Source organism: Eschrichtius robustus, chromosome 6 (genome assembly GCF_028021215.1).
Source record: "Eschrichtius robustus isolate mEscRob2 chromosome 6, mEscRob2.pri, whole genome shotgun sequence".
NCBI classification, from domain to species: Eukaryota; Metazoa; Chordata; class Mammalia; order Artiodactyla; family Eschrichtiidae; genus Eschrichtius; species Eschrichtius robustus.
The window spans coordinates 64,110,014-64,131,627 of record NC_090829.1 but is presented as its reverse complement, the minus strand read 5'-3'; the positions used below and the strand labels follow the sequence as shown (position 1 = coordinate 64,131,627).

The 21,614-nt window shown below is 47.7% G+C and overlaps 2 protein-coding genes and 1 long non-coding RNA gene across 9 annotated transcripts in view; 2 read left to right on the top strand and 1 right to left on the bottom strand.

Annotated features, from left to right (window-relative positions):
• Positions 1 to 1,132, top strand: part of C6H3orf70 (chromosome 6 C3orf70 homolog) — a 108,630-nt gene extending 107,498 nt beyond the window's left edge. Inside the window, exons 4-5 of one of the 4 annotated variants that reach the window (XR_011074298.1) lie at positions 5 to 96; positions 201 to 1,132. The gene's annotated coding sequence lies outside the window, so the exon portion shown is untranslated. Of the gene's footprint in view, positions 1 to 4 lie in introns of all 4 variants that reach the window. The other 3 variants (XR_011074297.1, XR_011074296.1, XR_011074295.1) reach the window with 3 other exon arrangements.
• A 5,452-nt stretch (positions 1,133 to 6,584) lies between these two features.
• Positions 6,585 to 21,614, bottom strand: part of VPS8 (VPS8 subunit of CORVET complex) — a 286,912-nt gene continuing 271,882 nt past the window's right edge. For all 4 annotated transcript variants that reach the window (XM_068546385.1, XM_068546384.1, XM_068546387.1 and 1 more), the window contains exons 46-47: positions 10,524 to 10,604; positions 6,585 to 7,306 (exon numbers count right to left, since the gene is read on the bottom strand). In XM_068546385.1, coding sequence (XP_068402486.1) covers positions 7,157 to 7,306; positions 10,524 to 10,604 — 231 coding nt within the window. In that variant the 3' untranslated portion in view covers positions 6,585 to 7,156. The remainder of the gene's footprint in view (positions 7,307 to 10,523; positions 10,605 to 21,614) is intronic.
• Positions 7,233 to 15,116, top strand: LOC137766314 (uncharacterized). The gene is made up of 4 exons (XR_011074292.1): positions 7,233 to 8,161; positions 9,750 to 9,858; positions 11,186 to 11,286; positions 13,956 to 15,116. It is a non-coding gene; the product is annotated as an uncharacterized lncRNA (long non-coding RNA).

Sequence of the window (21,614 nt, the reverse complement as noted above, 5' to 3'; positions counted from 1 at the left end):
ACAGCAGCCCTCTGAAGGAGACTTCAGCATCCTCACTTCACAAATCAGGAAAAGGGCTCACGAAAGAAAACATTTTTGTCCAGAGTGGCACAGCTTGTAAGTAAGTGGGAGTCATGTTTGAACTGTCACCTTGGCCGTGGAGCTCATACTCTTGGCCCTTTTCCTGCGTTGCATCCTCCTGTAGCCCTTCCCACCCTCAGGGGCCATGGAGGCTGAGCCAGGAGGCCCATAGTGGGGACGAGAGCAGAGGGTGCCCCCTTCCTGTCCGTGACCAAGAAGACGCCTTCCTCACCCAGACACCACCAGGCTTCTCCCTCCCTCCCCGTTCTGTGCTCCACATGGACCTCCCCCAACACGTACACACGCGCACGCGCGTGCACCATCTTTCTGCAGGTATCTCAGTGCTTTGATATGGCCATTGCTTCTTCTATGTTTAATCATGAGTCTAGGCTAACTCTTTCTGCCTTCACAAAAGATAACTTGTCTTTTAAAGGGACTTCTGCAGACAGCTAATCTCATTAACTAAGTGTGCATTCTACTAATTTAACTCTCTACATGATTGTATTGCCAAGTTGTAGAAAGCATCTCATTGTAGCATCTTACAGATGCTGACTACACACACTTTTATTCTGCAATAAACTTTAATTTAGCATCTCATCCTTACTACATTTCAATCGCTGGGAATTGGTAATGCCTTTAACCCTTGGTGTCCCACTCCAGTTCTGTGCTGAATGAAGGGGTAAGACGGGACCTCGGGACTCAGGCTTGCTGCAGTAGGGTCAGGAGGAGCAATTAGAAGTCAGGTGGAATTCTTCAGAAACCAGGCGGGTAAGGGTAAATATGCCTAGATACTAACAGTGTTTTTCTGTTTGCTTTTTGGAATTTTCCTAGTTTTCTAAATGAATTGGTGTTACTTTTATAATCAGAAACAAACCCTGTAAGCTCTTTTGAAGCTAGTGAGTTCGGGTGGAGCCTGGCACTGCAGGTTTGTGGGAGGAAGTGGGGAGCCTTCGCGTCTGGGCAGCGTTGCACCCACTCACCCACTTGGGGGAGGGGCTACTAAAGGCTGGACTGTAGACTGTGTGTCCTGGAACCACCCGGCCTCCCCGAGGACTGACCCCAGTCCAGACCTCCAACCATGGCTGGAAGGGTCTTGGGCCAGTGAGTTGGAGAAAAGAAAGGATTTGTTTCTCATTGTCCTTCTCAGTCCCCAGTCTGAAACCGTGTGTGTGAATTTGGAGATGGGAGACCAGAAAGCTTGGGCTCTGGTGGGACATCTTAGTTCTCTTCTCTTTGACAACTAGCATGTCACCTAGTGTACAATCCCAGAGGATTTATCCCAAGAAGGAGATCTGGAGCGTCACTGTAAGGTGACGACAGAAAGTGCAGCATTGTGGGTCCTCGAAGCCCTACAGCATCTGAAGGGGGATTTAGCAAGCATTTCCCCAGATGTCACCTTCCCTGCCAAGCCCAGCAATTCTGCATGACAGGCAGGACAGGATAATTTCATGAGTTTATGGCTGAAGCATCGAAGAGCTAAGTCAACAGTAAAGGCAGGTGAGTCACTCTTAATTGGCAGGTAAGTAGCGGGGCCAGAGCTCCAAAATTCTGTTGATGCCAAATCCAGCCGGTGTTACCCCCTCACTTGTTGAGCCCCTGCAGTCACACCTGCCCTCTCCTGCTGCTCTCCCTCACCTGCCTCTCTCTCCTCCCCACACCTGGGGCCCCGAGGCCATCCATTGCGGTCCTCACTCCCCAGCCCTGGCTCTAGGTGGGGGCATCCAGGAGCCACAGCCCAGCCTTCCGGGCATCACCTGGTGCTGCCCTTGTTGTCAAGTGCTCTGGATTCTGCCCAGCCTGGCTTGACCTTGTCCTGGGTCTGGCTTGAGACCCGGATGCTGCCTCTGGCTCAGAAGCGGCCCTGGATCTAAGAACTCTCTTGAGAACTGGCCTCAGATCTTAGCACTTTTGGTGTCAGCCGCTTCTGCCTCCTCCTGCTCCCAGCCTCACTGAAGTGGGGCCTTTGATACCAACTGCTTCCCGTGGTAGCACCAATCCTCACCCACCTTAGGCTTGCCTCCCAGGGCCAGCCTACTCCAGGGCACAAGGGCCTCATGTAGTAGACTGAGTTTCTGCCCCCATGTTTAGAATCTGCCTGTGTGAACTGTGATGCCAAAATTCATCAAGCAGATGTAGGTACACCCAGGTATCAGCAGAGGACCTGGAAGAGCCATCCCAGCGTGTCCACAACAACGCTCTCAGAGGCCATGCAGTCAGGCCGGGAGCCCTTGGGAGGACCTGGGGTGGGGTGGGGGGTTCTGCCCTGTGTCTGGAGGGTGGGCTCCCTGAGGCCTGGCTGGGATTTGCATAGGGATCCACAGAGCCGGTTTTTCCTGGGAATCTAGAATATTGAGAGGTAACTCTAGCATGATTTCGAAGCTGCACTGAATATGGGGAGGACGCCAGGGATTTGGGATTCCTGAGGAACCCAAGGCCCTAGGTGAATGGGGCCTACAGTGGGCATCTCTGTACGGGTCACTAGGAGGTCAGCACAAGATCAGTGGGTCCAGCTAGAATTCACTGGGGTCCTTTCTGATGACTGGGGTTCCAAAACAGGTCAGTTCTTCCCAGAAGATTTATCCTTACCCCAACCTATCCAAGAGTCACAGAGAGGCAGTGAATTCCTGGAGCTGCAATGTGTTTCCTGAATCAAACGGGAAATCACTTGGGCCCCATGTTATGCCTGATACAGCCACTCAGAAAGGGAATAATGGGTTATGGAGAGGTCAGAAGTGGGGAGGATGAAGGGAGGAAGTTGACTGGGAGTCAGCATCTCAGGTGGAGGTGGAGGTGGATTGTGGGAGTATTGAAGGATGATGGGCCAACTCACTCTTCTAGAGAGAGAAGAGGCCGGGTTGGGCAAACCATGAGGTCCTCCACTTTGCTAGGGGCTGGGACCTGACCTGGCCCTCCAAGACTATTGGGACCAAATTCTGACCTCTGCGACGCATGTAGCACAGAGTTCTGAGGGAACCGACGTCAGATAGGAACGGGCTACTGGCTTCACTAGGTTATTGAGAAGTGTCCCAGTGTGAAGCTGAGGCCCATCCCCACCAGCAGCTTAACAGCAGATCCCGACAGGCTCCTGAGCCAACTAATGCCTGGCTGGGGCAGGAGGCAGGAAGTCAGGGCCTGTGCACCAAGAGCTGGGGAAGGGACTGTGCAGGGGGTGGTGTGCATGTCTTACCTACCCCGTCGCCCCCGAAGCTGTAGACATTCATTCGTTCACACAGGCCGGCATATGTTCAAAAATCTGTTAATTATACCTATCCTCTGACTCTGCAAAATCATTCCTAAGTTTATACCCAACAGAAATGCATACATATGTCCACCAAAAAGACAGGAAGAAGAATGGTAATGAGCCAGTACTGGAAACAACCCAAATGTCCATTAATGATAGAATGGATCGGTTAAGGTATATTCTTACACTGGAAGACTGTTCAGCAATGAGAAGGAATAACATGGAACAGTCTCACAAGCATAATTGGAGTAAAAGAAGCCACTTCCAAAAGAGTAAATAATGTGCTTTATGAAGTTCAAAACACGCAAAACTATGGTGTTAGAAGGCAGGATGGTGGCTAACTTGTGGGGTGATGAACAGAGAATTCAGGGGACATCTGGGGTGCTGGCCATTTCTATTTGCTTGATCTGGGTGCTGGTTATACAGGTGTGTTCACTTCATGAATGAATCTGGCCTTGCAATGTGGTTTGTGAACATTTCTATCCATAAAAAGTTTACTTTAAAAAGAGACTTAAAAGATGGTGGCAGCTAGCCTGCTTTGAGCACTGTGCTGTGAAAGACACAGGAGCGGACTGGACACAGTCACGCCCCTCAGGAGTGCTGGAGGTAGACAGGAAAACACCCAAGCGTGGAAACAAGGTGAGTCAAACTGCCCCTTTCCTGGGGAAGTGGGGAAGGCTTCATAGAGGACTGGGGTGTGGAGGAGGCTGGTGGCAGAAAGATGGCCATGGATGCCCTGAGAGCAGGGGCCGCTGGATGAACCCTCTGATGAGTCAGGGCCACCCCCTGGAGCTCAGAGGTGCTCAGGATCCCCTCAGACTCTGCAGGGACCTGGGGTCCGCCCTGGGCTGCCAGAGGACGACACACCAGGTTTTTCCTGCAGCTCTGGGCACGTCACACGCATCTGATTCTGGAGATGGACCTTTGGAAAAACATTTTCAGCAGGCAGAGCTGAGTGGAAACATACTGCTGCTAAAAGGATCCCCAAAGCTCTGAATTATTTATTCCCTGATGCATTCATCATTGATGAGGCCCCGGTTGGCTTTCCTCTTCCACAAACAACTGCCCTCCCGCTCTCACCATGGTAGGCTCTGGTTGGTAACATGTTACCTTTACAAAACATCTCCCCCACGTCACTTGGACCTTTGCTGTAGATGGAGCAGATGCGTCTCTATTTTTCAGAGGAGTACTAGCCTTCCTCAGCTCACATGTGGGCCTGTGGGGCCTGTGCCTAGAACCTGGGGCTCCTGACTGGCTCTTTCCAACAGCCCATCTGCTTCCTATGGGGAACTGGGTGAGACTCCATCCCCCTCCTCACCCCCCATGGCAGGAGGTGGGGCACTCAGCTGAGCTGGGAGCTGACTGACTATTTTCAGATGATCCTTTCAAATACTTACCGTTTGCCAGGTACAAAGAAGAAAGGCGCTGTGATGGACACTGCTGCGTTTTGGCAAATCAGAATCCCTCCCTTCTTAGGGCCCTGATTTCCTTTCAGAGGACCACCTCTCCCTCACCCAGGCGCAGCATGGGAGGAGCCAGCTCAGACCAGGTACCTGCCCTCCCCAAATGGTAGCTGACGGGTGCCTGGAGCCTCCCCCCAGATCTTTCCTCTTACCACCTGTCACAGCCCAGGGGTGGGCACGTGACCCGGAAGAGCAGCTGGAGCTCAGCACCGGGGCTGGAAGCGAGTGCTCAGAGCTGCTGCTCTTCCATCCTGGGAGCCCCCCACCCCCTCAGTGAGCTCCTGTGGCCATGTCAGCGGAACCACGGCTGCTGACTGAGCCTGGATGTAGTTCCAGAGAAGTCTCTGCTAAGGAACTGCTCTGAAGTGGGACCTGACGTCACTGCAGAGTAGAACATGTGCTAAGTGCCACGAGAGGGGACAGGGACCAGGCCCAGCTCAGGCCTGCATGTCCCGGGGCCCAGCACTGGCCAAACCTGGAGTCGGTTTCTCATCTGCCCTTAGATGAGACAAGAGGGCTCTTCAATCCAATCCAGAAGGCATGACCTGGGTGTAAGGCTGCTGTCACTTATTCAGTGGTGCTGTGACTCGAATGACAAAGAACTCTTGGGGATGACCAACTAGGTTAGTGGCTGGAGGAGAGTGCCTTGCTGGTGTTTACCAGCCCTGGTTTGAACAGGGGCTCGGATGCTCAGTAAACTGCCTTGGCCCTTTAGAGTGTCGACTGAAGAAGGCAGGCAATCACCACATTTTGCTTTGAGACTGTCGAGCCCCTGTGGCCTTAATTTTAGACTCGTCAAGAAACCTGATATGGAATTTGTGGAGGTGGCATCACTGGCTCTGAAATCAATCAGTTCTGAGTTCAGATCTGTGCTTTGCTACTTCTTGTGTGTCGCCTTGGTTAAATTTTCCAGTGTGAGCCTCAGCTTTCTCATCTGTAGAATGGGGTTGAGACTCTCACGTGGCTTCAAGGGCCATCCAGTTGGTGGTCACTTCACTTCATGCTCCACCATGTCCCCTAGTGTGGCCTCCTTGCACCTCTGTCAGGAGGCGGCAGCTTGTGCTGCCATCTCGGGGGTAGTTCTGTGATAAGAGCTAAGCTAACATGTCTGGGGCATTTGTCATGTGCCTGCCCAGCACTACGCATTCTCAGGTACTGGCTCATTTAGTCTTCACTGCAGCTTTATTTTATAAAGAAACTGAAGCTGAGAGTGACTTGCTCAGGATCACAGCCAGGATGTGGCAGAAGCAGGATATATTTTTTATTAAAAGTTGTATCTAGTTTATACATCAATTTCCTGTGGACTGTTCTGGAGGATTAAAAATGATGCACACGTAAAGGACCCAGCACGGTGCCTGGCACCCAGAAGGCGCTGGCTGGTTCCTGGGCTGGCTGGTAGGAGCACCACGGGCTTTGGGCCCGGAGCTGGACAGGTGGGCTCGCCCTGCGCACCTGCCAGCCAGTCCCTGGGAGCCCGGTCGGCCCTGAAGGGACCACACAGGGAGCACCTGAGCCTGGGGGGCAGACACCTAGCCTCTGTGCGTGTGCTGTGAGCTCCTACGGTGGTTGGTTCAATGACGTACAGGAAGTGCCCAGGCCAAGAAATGGAAAAATCCTGCTCTGGCAGCCTGGCCCCTGGCAGAGGGGGACCTGGGTGGCTGGTGCTCTGGATGGAGCTTGTGACGCAGCTGCTTATGGAATAAAGGCAGGGCTGCCCCAATCAATCAGGGTCCTTGACTTGGAGCTAATAGAACTGAATGGTGGCAACAAGAGTTCTAAACGTCCTTTATGACTTGACAGACGGAGAGTGAGACAGCCAGCAGGGCTTAAACAGGAGGCATTTATTGTTAGAAATGGCAGATCTTACACTCAAACGGGTTTAAGCACAAACACATGGAAAGGGAGGTGCCCCAGCTCCCGCAGGCGCTTCATTCCCTCCAACGCAGGTTTCAGCTGTGCTGCAGCCTGGCAACCACTCTTCCCAACTGTGCTGTTCCCTGTCCCAACGGCAGCAGGAGGTGACACGCTCCGTGGTGCCCACCAGCTGGAGGAGACGGGCTGTACCGGACTTGAAACGCCATCTGCGGGAGCTCCGCCTGTTCTCCACACTTCAGGGAAAACGAGAAAAAGTCCCAACAGGCAAGATGCATTTTTCTTAAATAACTGGATAGAGGTATATGGCATTCATTTGCTTAATAAGCAAAACAAAATCAACCAGTCTGGTGCTGATGCTGCGGCAACATCAGGAAGAGCCGGAGTCTCCCGGGGCTGGCGGGCGTGGAGCCGCCCTCGGGCCTCGCCCGGGAGCCTGGGGGCAGCGGGGCCAGGCCTGTCAGAGGGGGCCCTCCCCCCCTGCTGGGGTGGTCTCTGGGCTCCAGGCCCGGGAGAGTCTTCAGTCCTCAGTCACAGGCGGGGGTATGAGCTGTAGCTGGAAGTTCTCCTTCTGGAAGACGCTGTTGAAGGCAGGGCCACTCTGGGAGCCGCTGAACGGCCTGCGGCTCTCGCTGCCGCGCTTCTGGGAGAGTTCCGTAAGCAGAGCCAGCTGCAAAGGAGGGGACACACGTCAACCGAGGCTGGAGGGTAAGACCCGGGTGTGGACCCCAGAGCTGCATCTCGCGAACAGGCAACGGTGACTTTGCACAAGTTCACGTCATCTGCTAGGGCCTAAATTTCCTCCTTTGATGATGAGGCGGCTGGACTGGGTAAGTCCTGTGGGCACAACAAACTGTGACACTTTCTGACACGGGGAAGCTGTCCGATCCTGAACCTCCTTCACTCTGAGTGTCCCCTCTCCAGCGGGTGTGTGACCCTGTCACCTCCGTTCTCTCCCTGTGGACACACACCCCGAGCCGCGGTTCTCCACTCTCCGCTCAGCTCACGCCACACGCTCCCTCTTGGTGGGTTCTCCTTGGGATGAATGACGATCACTGGCTCCGACCCCTCTCCTTCGTAACCAGGACAGCCACAAGTGGACACCCAGCTGCCACTTCAAACTCAGGGGCTCCAGGCAAGCTCACAGATGCCACCTTCTCCTCTAAGTGCCCTCCCTGCTGCCCTGGGTCCACCAGCGACGCCAGCGCTACCCTCACCCTGTTACAGGCTCAGTTCTGGGAGGCCTGTGAGGAGGGAGAGTGTTAACGCAGCCCACTGGGAAACCAGGCTTGGGCCCTCAGTGGGGCCACTCCTTTGACCTCAGAGAGGCTTTCGGCAAAAGTACAGAGCCTGACAGCCTAGCCCCTGAGATGCCCTTGATGGTCAGAGAAGAGCTGAATGCCACACCCAAGCCTCTTCACCCGGAGAGAGGGCAGCTGTGAGGACCGAGCCGTCACACACAGCAGGGCGAGCCTCCCGGTGCCAGGCTGCAGCCCGGAGTCTGCGGGACTTCTAAAAGCTCCAGGTAACTTCCCTGAGTGAGTGCCTTTTAGGCGCCAGGCACCAGGATACTAGGTCCTTTATATGAATTATGTCTAATCCTCCACAACCACCCTCTAGGTAAAAATCCCAGAGCCCTGAGAAGTTAAGTTACTTGCCCTGGGTCACCCAGCGGTGAGTGGCAGCGTGGGACTCAAACTCTGGTCCCTGTGACAGTTTCTGCTCAGCCGAGCTGCCTACAGTTCTGCCTTCTCTGGAGATAACTTGTCTGTCACCTGCTCTCTCCTCACCTCCCCTGCCAGGTAGTCTGTCTTCTAGCTGTTCTCCAACCCCTAGCAAGGGTTCTCTCCTCACCCAGGCAATAGTGGCAGAAGGCTCACACGTGTCTGTCACTTCTGTTGAAAACTCACTACCAGTGGCTGTGGTAACTGGGGAGACATCTGAAGGCCCCTTGGTTCAAAGTGCCAATTTATCTAAAATAATCCAGCGCCTGGTCCTGGTTCCGACACATGGCTATGGTTCAATGCACAATTCGTAACACAGGCTCGAAAGCTCCGACTGCAAACTCCTTAGCTGGCCCAGGACACGCAGCAGGCGGCTCCCTGCAGGGACTTCCACTGCTGCCTGAGCAGGTTACAGAGTGGTGTCCCTCGCTCTGCACAAGCCCCACCTGTGCCACTTTCTGTCTTCCGTAACCCTCTCAGCTTCCCATCAGCGTGTGGAGCTCTCTGCAAGGACTGTTATGTACGATGCTATAACAGGACAGGTGACAGATGCTACGTAAACCCAAAGTTCTTTCACGTTGACACTGAAGTAGATCAATCACAAAAGATATTTTGTTTTCCAAGGAAAAAGATATTTTTGTGTTCTACTTCTGTAACTTTTAGTGTTCTAGAAATTGATGAGTCGTGAATAGTGGCTCAACAGTTTAAAGCAGCAGAACTTCCTTAGAATAGAAGGCCCAGAAACCCAACTCCTGGGGCAGAGCCTGGCTGGAAGTGATGCCAGTTCAGTAAACTTCCTGGAATAAAAGACCCTGCCCAGACCAGCTCTCATTTTTCCTCTGGGCTGCCAGCAACCTAGCAGGTGTGTGGGGAGTGGGCAAAGGGAGCCCAGGCATAAAAAACAGCATATAGGCAATCTGTGAAAGCCCAAGAAAAGCTTATGGAACAAATCTGGCCTGGCTAGAATTGAGGTGTGACTTGGGGCATGGAGGAGGTGGTAGAGTTTGGACTCCACTTCAGGTGATGGAGAGCCAGGAGAGTGCTGTAAGCAAGGGGTAACAGGACTTCTGGGTTTGGAGATGGTGCCCAAGCAGCAGCCTGGAGAAGGGACGGAAGACCTGCAGTGACCTCTGTGAGCTGGAAGGAAAGGGGAGAAAGAGACAGGAGAGCTCCCTACTGAGTGGGTGGGGTGGGAGGGATGAGCGCAGGGTGCCAGCAGGTGACTGCTTTGGGTGACCTGATGACAGAGGATGACACCCAGAGACAGGCACGGGCAAGGAAGAGCGGGTTGGAAAAGTTAATAAGTGCACTTCTGAAGTGCCTGTGGGGCCCCCAGACTGATGTTGTGGCATGACTGCTGTAGCCCTCTAAATCTGTACTCTTCTACAGTAACAGGATTCCAGTAGTTTTAGCCCATGGCCTTTTGGAATCAAGACCAATGTCCCCAGTCTCCACTGCAGTTAGGTGTGGTCACATGTCTAAGTTCCAGACAAAGGAGGTAAGTGGAAGCGGTGTATACAGTTTCTAGGAACTATCCTTAAATAGAGGGCTTATGGTCTTCCTCCTTTTTCTCCACCTTGCTAGCAGGAATGCAGATGTGATGGTTTGAGCTGGGGCAACCATGCTGAATCATGCAAATATAAGCCATATGTTAAGAGATGGCAGAGCCACAAAGTAGAAGAAATCTGGAGAGAGATTCGTGGAAGATGCCCTGGGATGCCCATATTTACAATTCTATTTTGGTTAAGCCACTACAATTTAGCATTTATCTTTCATGGCCAAAACAAATTCAACCAGGGCAGATGTCCAGCAGAGTCTGGGGCTTAGGGCAGATTTGGCAGTCATCAGTATAAACAAAGGCTCCCAGATGAGGGATTAGGCTTATGCCTGCTCTCTCTGGAGGCAGTACAAACACAGATGCCCTTCTGTGTCCTCACAGCCCATGGCAGGTAAGGGACAGATATCTTTCCACTGCCTCTGCATCCTTTGCCAAGTTCTGAGTGCTCCCTGGGGTCAGGGCTCCACATAGCCATAACAGGGATGCCAGGGCACCTTACAGACAGACTAAGGACGAGGCTGGAGTGAGGACCTGAGGACACTGTGTTACCAAAACACTAATTATAAATAGGGAAATAAAAATGTAAACAACCACACCAACATTACCCTAGAACTTCCTCGGTAGAGATGGCAAAGCTGATCAAATGCTTGGATCTGCTGTGGATCCAGAACAGGTTCTGAGGTTGCCTGAGAAATCAAAAACAATAAGGTTAATAATAACACCCATGGGCAGCCTCTGTATTTGGTCAGCGGTGAAACAGGATGCAGTGCTTCCTTCACTCCTATGAAGAAAATCCATGCTACCAGCAACTGATAAGATATTTTACTGAACGTGAATTAGAAATGGCCGTGTGCCTCCTCACGCCCTTGGTGCCAGCTCCAGGCCGACAACCTCCCTATGGCCCCTTCCCACGTGGTCTCCAGATTCTCCATACTTAAAAACGAGCTTCCCCTGGGGCTTCTTGGTCCCTCTTGGCCTTTACTCTGCAGAATAATTTAGCTGCACCCAGCCTGGCACCCCCAGCACTGAATACGGCCAGCAAAGATGCCCCTTCTTTGTGCTGCCGGTGGAGATACGTTATACATGAAAAAGCATGTCATTTCCCTGCCTCATTATAAAGCTGGTAGCCACCTAAGGGGCTGAGATTTTAGTCTGCTTTTGGGAGAGGGGAGGTCTAACTTGCTTCTCCAGCAGTCTCGCTTTGTTCCACTGGTTACTGCGCCCAACACTGTGGTCCTACTCTCAGTGGATCCGATCCAACTCACAGCTAGAGGAAGAAATGGGATCCTGGCAGAGGCCGCCATAGGCTTTGGAGTCAGAGGTGAACCGGAATACCAGTTCTGACACCAACCTGCTACGTGACCTTAGGCAAGTTCCTGCTCTGACTTGTGAGACAGGATATTGCTTCCTTATGAGGTTACTGAACATTAAATTAGATGAGATCCGTATTTAAAGTGTCTTTTACCTGCCTGCCCCCGCCCCATAAAGGCTCAGTATATGCTGGGGTTTTTTTTTGTTTTTTGTTTTAACATCTTTATTGGAGTATAATTGCTTTACAGTGGTGTGTTAGTTTCTGCTGTATAACAAAGTGAATCAGTTATACATATACGTATGTTCCCATATCTCTTCCCTCTTTCGTCTCCCTCCCTCCCACCCTCCCTATCCCACCCCTCTAGGTGGTCACAAAGCACCAAGCTGATCTCCCTGTGCTATGCGGCTGCTTCCCACTAGCTATCTATTTTACGTTTGCTAGTGTATATATGTCCATGCCACTCTCTCACTTTGTCCCAGCTTACCCTTCCCCCTCCCCATATCCTCAAGTCTATTCTCTAGTAGGTCTGCGTCTTTATTCCCGTCTTGCCCCTAGGTTCTTCATGACCATTTTTTTTCTTAGATTCCATATATATGTGTTAGCATACGGTACTTGTTTTTCTCTTTCTGACTTACTTCACTCTGTATGACAGACTCTAGGTCCATCCACCTCACTACAAATAACTCAGTTTTGTTTCTTTTTATGGCTGAGTAATATTCCATTGTATATATGTGCCACACCTTCTTTATCCATTCATCTGTTGATGGACACTTAGGTTGCTTCCATGTCCTGGCTACTGTAAATAGAGCTGCAATGAACATTTTGGTACATGACTCTTTTTGAATTATGGTTTTCTCAGGGTATATGCCCAGTAGTGGGATTGCTGGGTTGTATGATAGTTCTATTTTTAGTTTTTTAAGGAACCTCCATACTGTTCTCCATAGTGGCTGTATCAATTTACATTCCCACCAACAGTACAAGAGTGTTCCCTTTTCTCCACACCCTCTCCAGCATTTATTGTTTGTAGATTTTTTGATGATGGCCATTCTGACCGGTGTGAGATGATATCTCATTGTAGTTTTGATTTGCATTTCTCTAATGATTAATGATGTTGAGCATTCTTTCACGTGTTTGTTGGCAATCTGTATATCTTCTTTGGAGAAATGTCTATTTAGGTCTTCTGCCCATTTTTGGATTGGGTTGTTTGTTTTTTTGATATTGAGCTGCATGAGCTGCTTGTAAATTTTGGAGATTAATCCTTTGTCAGTTGCTTCATTAGCAAATATTTTCTCCCATTTTGAGGGTTGCCTTTTCGTCTAGTTTATCGTTTCCTTTGCTGTGCAAAAGCTTTTAAGTTTCATTAGGTCCCATTTGTTGATTTTTATTTCCATTTTTCTAGGAGGTGGGTCAAAAAGGATCTTGTTGTGATGTATGTCATAGAGTGTTCTGCCTATGTTTTCTTCTAAGAGTTTGATAGTGTCTGGCCTTACATTTAGGTCTTTAATCCATTTTGAGTTTATTTTTGTGTATGGTGTTAGGGAGTGTTCTAATTTCATACTTTTACATGTACCTGTCCAGTTTTCCCAGCACCACTTATTGAAGAGACTGTCTTTTCTCCATTGTATATTCTTTTTTTTTTTTTTTTTTAAATGAAAGCTTCTTTCTTTCTTTCTTTCTGGCTGTGTTGGGTCTTCGTTTCTGTGCGAGGGCTTTCTCTAGTTGTGGCGAGCGGGGGCCACTCTTCATCATGGTGCGTGGGCCTCTCACTGTCACAGCCTCTCTTGTTGCGGAGCTCAAGCTCCAGATGCGCAGGCTCAGTAGTTGTGGCTCATGGGCCTAGTTGCTCCGCAGCATGTGGGATCTTCCCAGACCAGGGCTCGAACCCGTGTCCCCTGCATTGGCAGGCAGATTCTCAACCACTGCGCCACCAGGGAAGCCCTCCACTCTATATTCTTGCCTCCTTTATCAAAGATAAGGTGACCATATGTGCGTGAGTTTATCTCTGGGCTTTCTATCCTGTTCCATTGATCTATATTTCTGTTTTTGTGCCAGTACCATACTGTCTTGATTACTGTAGCTTTGTAGTATAGTCTGAAGTCAGGGAGCCTGATTCCTCCAGCTCCGTTTTTCTTTCTCAAGATTGCTTTGGCTATTCGGGGTCTTTTGTGTTTCCATACAAATTGTGAAATTTTTTGTTCTAGTTTTGTGGAAAATTATGCTGGTTTTTATTACCACAGTTTAGAGCACCTTCAGTTAAACGATGGTGTGTTTCAGTGATGAAGGTGTTGACATTGGCACCCATCCCTGAGGGCTGAGCGAGGGTTCTGGGACTGAAGGGAGCTGCAAAAGGTGGTCTGGAGACTCGTTCTGTATATAAGAAAGTCCTGGCAGGAATGGCCACCAAAACAGTGATATAAACAATTGCCTGCATCCAGGATGTGGAAGAAGTTCAGGAACAGGGGAGGCACAGAGCAAATAACATCACTCAGAACAGTTACCATGTACTGAGCATTTCCTACATGCCAAGCCCTGTGTGCTACATGTTTTCCGTGGATGACCTCATTAAACCCTCACAACCACTCTAGGAGGAAGGTTCTGCTGTGTTCATTCTCCCCCACCCCCAAAGATTTGAAGTTTAAACAGCATTACAACTTTAAGAGGTTATGTAAACTTGTGTTCCAGGAATGACTTTGCTTCTTTTCTTCAAAATTTTCACCACCCTTAGGGGGAAAAAACCTACTAAGCACTAAGAGAGAATGGAAAGAAGCAATACCCCTGAATGAATCATGCTAATGATTGTGAAATGACTTCACAGCTGCTTCTTTGTGAAAGGATCTGCTTCAAGATCAAAAGAGCAGCTGTCAATAAGGAGGCTCACAGTTCCTGGGCTTCTGGAATCCCACAATGATGCCCCAGAGACCAGCCCAGGACACAGCTGCCTCAGTTCTTCCTGATGCTCTCAGCAATGTGGGAATGGCTGAGGATGGCCTGATGGGAATCCCAAGCAGGGCAGCCAGAAAGAGAAAAGGACGGACCATAGGGGTCCTGCTTTTCATTCTAGACTCACGCCTCTGGGTCTGCCAGATACATGGAGGGATCATCCTCTAATCTGATAATGTTTAAACTTGCCTTGACACTTTAAGAAACACTTCTCAATATAATTTGGTACAAAAACTATCCTATTCTTACAACACGTGTGGAGTATCACACTTCCAATAGATACTAAGTAAGATGCACAGGGGAGTTCCAAGCTAAAGATGATCAGCAGGTTTGAGAAATACTGCAAACCAAGCTCAAACAAGCAAAAAGAGAAAATATATAAATACCTTTGAGAGACTTAACACTGGTCCTCCCCCGATTTTCCAAATCCCTTCAGTACTACTGGCATGAACGGGGGAGCAGGACAGGTTAAGAACAAGGATGACACCTGCCTTTCACTGGCCATTCAAAACCTCAGCTGTGGGGCCCGCCAGCGCCACAGTCCATATGACAAGGGACCAAGCTGCCCTGATCTTACCTTTGTTTATTCCCTGGTTACTCCGTGATGTGGTTTAACAAGGAGGGTCCAAGTGGAATGGCATCAGGAGTGGACTAGGTAAGGCAGCAGGGGCTGGGGCTGTTAAGGCAGGTTAATTAACAAGGAGGTTGTAAAGGTGAAGGTGGAAGATGACAAAGCAGCAAGAGCAAGAAAAGGTCTCTCCTTATAGAAACACTTCTATAAAACAGCCCTTTGCCTTGAAAACAGCCCTTTGCCTTGAAGGGATAATGTAAGAAAAAAAATCTCACAAAATGTACTACTGTACTTGTTTTGAAAATGCAGATGTACAGGCTACTTGTGATGATCCACTGAAGAAATTCCCATCAGACCCTGTGCTGAGAAAAACTGTTGGACACAGTTACTAGTTGTGTAGACTTGCTACTAATTGTGTTTTCTTTTTTGTTTCTGTCACTAGGGAACTCAAAACTTTAAGTGGTCAGCTACATAAGTCTAGCAGCTGCAAAAGACTTGGTGGCAAACATTTATGTGTGCTTTTATAATCTGGTTTTATATTAGTTTCCACAGGCATACAGGTTTTTAAAATCTAGATTTCCTCATTTTTTCATCCAGTTGGTTGTATTTTGGAAGCCAACTCAAATCATTTTGGGAAAGCAAAGGTCAAGTCAGATGAGAAGTAGAAAATGCATATGACAAACCCACAACTAACATCATTCTCAACAGTGAAAAGCTGAAAGCATTCCCTCTAAGATCAGGAACAAGACAAGGATGTCCACCCTCACCACTTTTATTCAACATAGTTTTGGAAGTCCTAGCCATGGCAATCAGAAAAGAAAAAGAAATAAAAGGAATCCAAATTGGAAAAGAAGAAATAAAACTGTCACTGTTTGCAGATGACATGACACTATATGTAGAAACTCCTAAAGATGCTACCAGAAAACTACCAGAGCTCATCAGTGAATTCAGTAAAGTTGCAGGATACAAAATTAATATACAGAAATCTCTTGCATACCTATACACTAACAACGAAAGATCAGAAAGAGAAATTAAGGAAACACTCCCATTTACCATCACATCAAAAAGAATAAAATTCCTAGGAATAAACCTACCTAAGGAGGCAAAAGACCTGTACTCTGAAACTATAAGGCACTGATGAAAGAAATCAAAGATGACACAAACAGATGGAAAGATACACCATGTTCTTGGATTGGAAGAGTCAATATTGTGAAAATGACTACACCACCCAAGGCAATCTAAAGATTCAATGCAATCCTGATCAAATTACTAATGGCATTTTTCACAGAACTAGAACAAAAAAATTTTAAATTTGTACGGAAACACAAAAGACCCCTGACTGCCAAAGCAAACATGAAAAAGAAAAATGGAGCCGGAGGAATCAGGCTCCCTGACTTCAGACTATACTACAAAGCTACAGCAATCAAAACAGTATGGTACTGGCACAAAAACAGAAATACAGATCAATGGAATAGGATAGAAAGCCCAGAAGTAAACCCATGCTCCTATGGTCGATTAATCTACGACAAAGGAGGCAAGAATATATAATGGGCAAAAGACAGTCTCTTCAGTAAGTGGTGCTGGAAAAACTGGACAGCCACATGTAAAAGAATGAAATTAGAACATTCTCTAACACCATATACAAAAATAAACTCAAAATGGAATAAAGACAAATGTAAGGCTGGACACTATAAAACTCTTAGAGGAAAACATAGGGAGAACATACTTTGACATAAATCGCAGCAAGATCTTTTTTTATCCACCTCCTAGAATAATGAAAATAAAAACAAAAATAAACAAATGGGACCTAATGAAACTTCAAAGCTTTTGCACAGCAAAGGAAACCATAAACAAAATGAAAAGAAAACCCACAGAATTGGAGAAAATATTTGCAAACAAAGTGACTGACAAGGGATTAATCTCCCAGATATACAAACAGCTCATGCAACTCTATATCAAAAAAACAAACAACCTGGTAAAAAAATGGGCAGATCTAAATAGACATTTCTCCAAAGAAGACATACAGATGGCCAAAAAGCACATGAAAAGATGCTCAACATCACTAATTATTAGAGAAATGCAAATCAAAACTACAATGAGGTGTCACCTCACACCGGTCAGAAGGGCCATCATCAAAAAGTCTACAAACAATAAATTCTAGAGAGCGTGTGGAGAAAAGGGAACCATCTTGCACTGCTGGTGGGAATGTAAATTGATACAGCCACTATGGAGAACAGTATGGAGGTTCCTTAAAAAACTAAAAATAGAGCTACCATATGATCCAGCAATCCTATTCCTGGGCGTAATATCCAGAGAAATCCATAATTTGAAAAGATACATGCACTCCAATGTTCACTGCAACACTATTTACAATAGCCAAGACATGGAAGCAATGTAAATGTCCACTGACAGAGGAATGGATAAAGATGATGTGGTACATATATACAATGGAATATTACTCAGCCATAAAACAGAATGAAATAATGACATTTGCAGCAACATGGATGGACTCAGTAATCTCTAAGTGAAGTAAGTTAGACAGAGAAAGACAAATATACAGAGAAAGACAAATATATGATATCACTGATATGTGGAACCTAATTTTCAAAAGTGATACAAATGAACTTATTTACAAAACAGACTCAGAGATTTTGAAAACAAACTTATGGTTACCAACGGGGAAATGTTGGGGGGAGGGATAGATTGGGAGTTTTGGATTAACATATACATACTACTATAATATAAAATAGACAACTAACAAGGACCTACTGTACAGCACAGGGAACTCTACTCAATCTTCTGTAATAACCTATATGGAAAAGAATCTGAAAAAGAATGAATATACGTATATGTATAACTGAATCACTTTGCTGTACACTTGAAACTAACACAACATTGTAAATCAACTATAATAAGATTAAAAAAAAAAAAAGTAGAAAATGCTACTGTTAAAAATAGAATCACGCTTTCATCCCCAGGAAGCATTACACAGCAGATGAGTCTATTCCAGGCACAGAATAAATGGCTCTAGCCCCTGGAAGTTTGCTCACTGAGGCAGAAAGTGCAGGAGTCTCAAATGATAGTCCAACCCATGTTTTCTGATCCAGCGCTTCTCCAAGCAATATCTTTCACGTGCATAAGAATCGCAGAAAGATCTTGTTAAAATGCAGATTCTGGTTAGAAGGTCTGGGGTGGGGTCTGAGATTCAGTGTTTCTCACATGCTCCCAGGTGACACTTGGAGCAGCACAGCGCTAATCTGTACCTAGAACAGCCCAGCACAGCTGGACTTCCTGTCCTCACTGCATCCTAATGGGAGCAGGACACTCTCAGCTTATGGGCATTTGCCTTCTTCTGATTCGACTGTACCAAATCAACCAATCAACCAGCATTTCTCTTTTTCTAAGTGTCCCAATTAGGTATGTTGTATTCAACTTTCAATGAGTTCCAATGCATCTTAGGAACCCTTGGGTATAGTAAGAAAATTTAATAAGATAAGAATGTTTCTGCCATATGGTTTATTTTGAATCCTACTGAATTGCAAGCCCTACACCTACTCTACTACATAAGTGAACGGGATTGTGCAAATTGAGGAAAGGAAGGCTAGGAGACTTGCCCAACACAAATAAAAAATTCACAGTCCAGTAAGGGTCATAACCAGGACCTCTACCTTATAAACCCTAGTCCCCCTCTCCTGGGAGAAAAGCTGGAGTAACAAATAGGTAAGTGTGCACACAAACACATACACACACGCAGATCCATAATTTCAAACACGACATGTCCAGATACGTGTGCAGGGTTGCACTGAGTTCTGGGCTTGTCATCATCATATGCCCCCTCTAGGCCCTTGAGCTCCTTGGAGATACCCAGGGAAGGGGTTTTCCAACAACGACATCCTTCAGAAATTGAAAAACGTGGTGGTTCCATGAGTGTGAAATAACTGAAGGTGACAGGACCTTTCTTATAACACAAGCCATCATCCTGGACAACCAGATACTGAACAAAGGAGCCACTGCTGGGGCTGCCCTGGGACCCTCTGGAAGCAAAGGTGCTGCAGGACAGAGATGCCCTATTCTTGGCCAGGCCGTGCTGTCTCTGTGGAAAACTATCTGAATACAAGTCATCTGAGGTAAAACAGCAGAGCTATTTGTAGACGTGCCTAGGACCCAGTAGATGCTTACCTGTCTTAAAATCCTTCCTGGAACAAGACGGAATATTTAAAAAAAGGAAGCATTCAGGGAATGACTAATACATCACTAAGGTGAGGATTTCTGTACTCTTCTCCTTGGGTTGAGGGTTCCAGCAGTGAGGCGGGGTGAGAATGAGGGAAGGGACAGGGCCCTGGGCAGGCAGCTTGTCCAGAGAAGGCCAGTTTAGCGGTTTTATGCCCCGCCCTATGCAGGGTCCGGCCCACTCACCTCCAGGCCTCACAAATGGGGATCCAGTTCTGTTGTTCAACAGATATTTCTGGGACCTCTGCTATATCAGTGCCTGGGATATAAAGATGAATAAATCAAGAGGAGCTTAAATGTCTCACAGATTTTGGGACATTAAAAACCCCACAAAAAGATCACCCTCTCCAGAGCTGATAAGCAAAGCTTGAGAGGTTACTGAGGTATAATAACCATATACAGCATATTTGCCAGGGCAGCCTTGTTTGAAACATGCTCTCACATTATCTACATATACCATCAAAAGGTCCCTGAAATTACAACATTTTTGGGTCCAGATTACACTCTTGCACACATGAGAGTAAATACTTAGGAAGGCTCAGCTCCAGCCCTCTCCCCGAGCGCCCCCATCCCGTCCTGTCAGTAGATTAGCTGCCACATGGCCCGTCCACAACTGCATTGTTGTGCTATAGTGTAATTATCTGTTTACCTGTCTCCCTGTTAGCCTGTGAACTCCTTAAATATCAGAACTTTATCGTATTCATCCTTTATTCCCAGTGCTCTACAGCCAGCAAATGTTCAACAAACATTTGCTGAACATCCCACATCCTGCTTTACTCTGCACTGTCCATTTTAGGAACAAGAGCAGGCAGCAATTTGCTCTCTTGGCCCAGTGTGAAATCACTGGCATTTGTCTTCCTTTTTCCAAGAACTTGGACTTTGTAAAAAGATTCTTTGTGATTTTTGGCATGTTTATCCTGTATCTCAGTGAAATATCTATTTCATCCTATTTAATTCACTTTTGGGGAAAGTATTATTTTTCAAATGTCAGAAGATACCAACCCTTGTAAGAAGGAATGGAAATTTACCAAACCAGTGGGACTTTTGGTTAAAAGCCTCTTTCTGTTGTTGCTCTGGCACATCCTGTGCAGGGCCCTCGGTCCCACATGACCAAAGCCTGCTTTCCAAGTGCCCGTGATACTGCGGCAGCTGGTAGACAAAAGCCTGGGCTCTAGAGCCTGCCTGCCTGAGCCCACACCCTGCGTCACCAATCACTGGCACTACAATCACTGGCAAGTTACCTATTCACTCTGAGCTAGGAGTGTGTGTGTGTGTATGTGTGTCTGAGAAGATTAAGAAGGTAATGCACGTGGAGCATGCAGTAAACACCCAAGACTCAGTAAGTCCTCAGTAAGTGTTACCAGTCTACACACGATACTGGTCGTGTGTACCTAGTCCTAACGTGGCCACCGAAAATGGAAAGAAAGGAGACGTCAGAGCACAGTGCAGACAAGACTGGCTGGGCAACAGAGGGAGGGGTGGATGTTGCAGGAGAGAGAGAAGGGACAGTGGAGGGAAAGCTTCGAGAAAGGAGTGCTCCAAGGACAGGGCGCCGGCTCTCGCTCACGGCACCCAGCGCTGTGCCTGGCACAGAACAGCTGTGAAATAATTATCTGCTGATAATTATCTGCTGAAGGGATGGGAAGGGCGAGCAGATTTTCTACTTACAGTCACTGGGGTGTTTCTAAACCGCCTGCAATGCAGGAAGGGGAACACAGGGCATGGCTTGCACAGACCTGGGCTCTACCTGGATTCTATGATGACTAGTGAGTGGCTCCGGCCAAGTTTTTTAGCTTCTCTCAGCTTCTTTAGTTGTAAAACACTACTCTGCAGACCTGTGAGGATCAGAGATGATGTATGGTCCTGACACCTATCTGATGGTCAGTAATCGGCCGCGACTATTGTGCCTGTGTTATCTCTGCTCCCTGCGGAAGCACCTGGAAGGAAGAGCACTGGGCTGAGAAGCAGGAAACTTGAGCGCTCATCCGGTCATAGCTCCCTGTGTAAGCTGAGCAGGTTGCATTGCTCTGCTGGGTCTGTGTTCCAATTTATTGAAGGGCAGTGCCACCATAGGCCACACTCTACTATCCTGGGGAGATGTGGGTGCCATGAGACAACAGGCATTTAGGGCACGAAAGATTCAAGTAAGCTAGTGGTGTTTACTGAAGCTAATCATGGATTTTACTGCATCATCGGAAGCAAACTAGGGTAACCAACTACAGACACTGTCACAAAGACCCATGATAGCCCTGAAGAGAAACAGTAGATTCAGTCTAAGACGCTGTACAGAGAAACTGATTTGCCAAATCAGTGTCACGCACAAAAGTGGGAGCAACAAAATTTGAACATAGTCTCAGTTTGGCAAATCCTTAAACATAAAGCAGCCTACCTAGACCATCTAACCCACTAGCACAGAACTGATCAGGAGTGATTTTCCAATTGTAAGAGAAAGAAAAACATACTTGATACTATCTGCTAGAGCAAATTTCTTTCTTCCCATGTAATGAAGTCCAGTGATAAGAGCTGAAAATTAAACTGCAGCTGAACATTAGAGGAAGAAGCAATGACAACCCTGGAAATGACCTTGTAACACTCAGCATTAAAGTAAATCCGGGGGAAAATGAGGCTCTGATGATCTGGGAG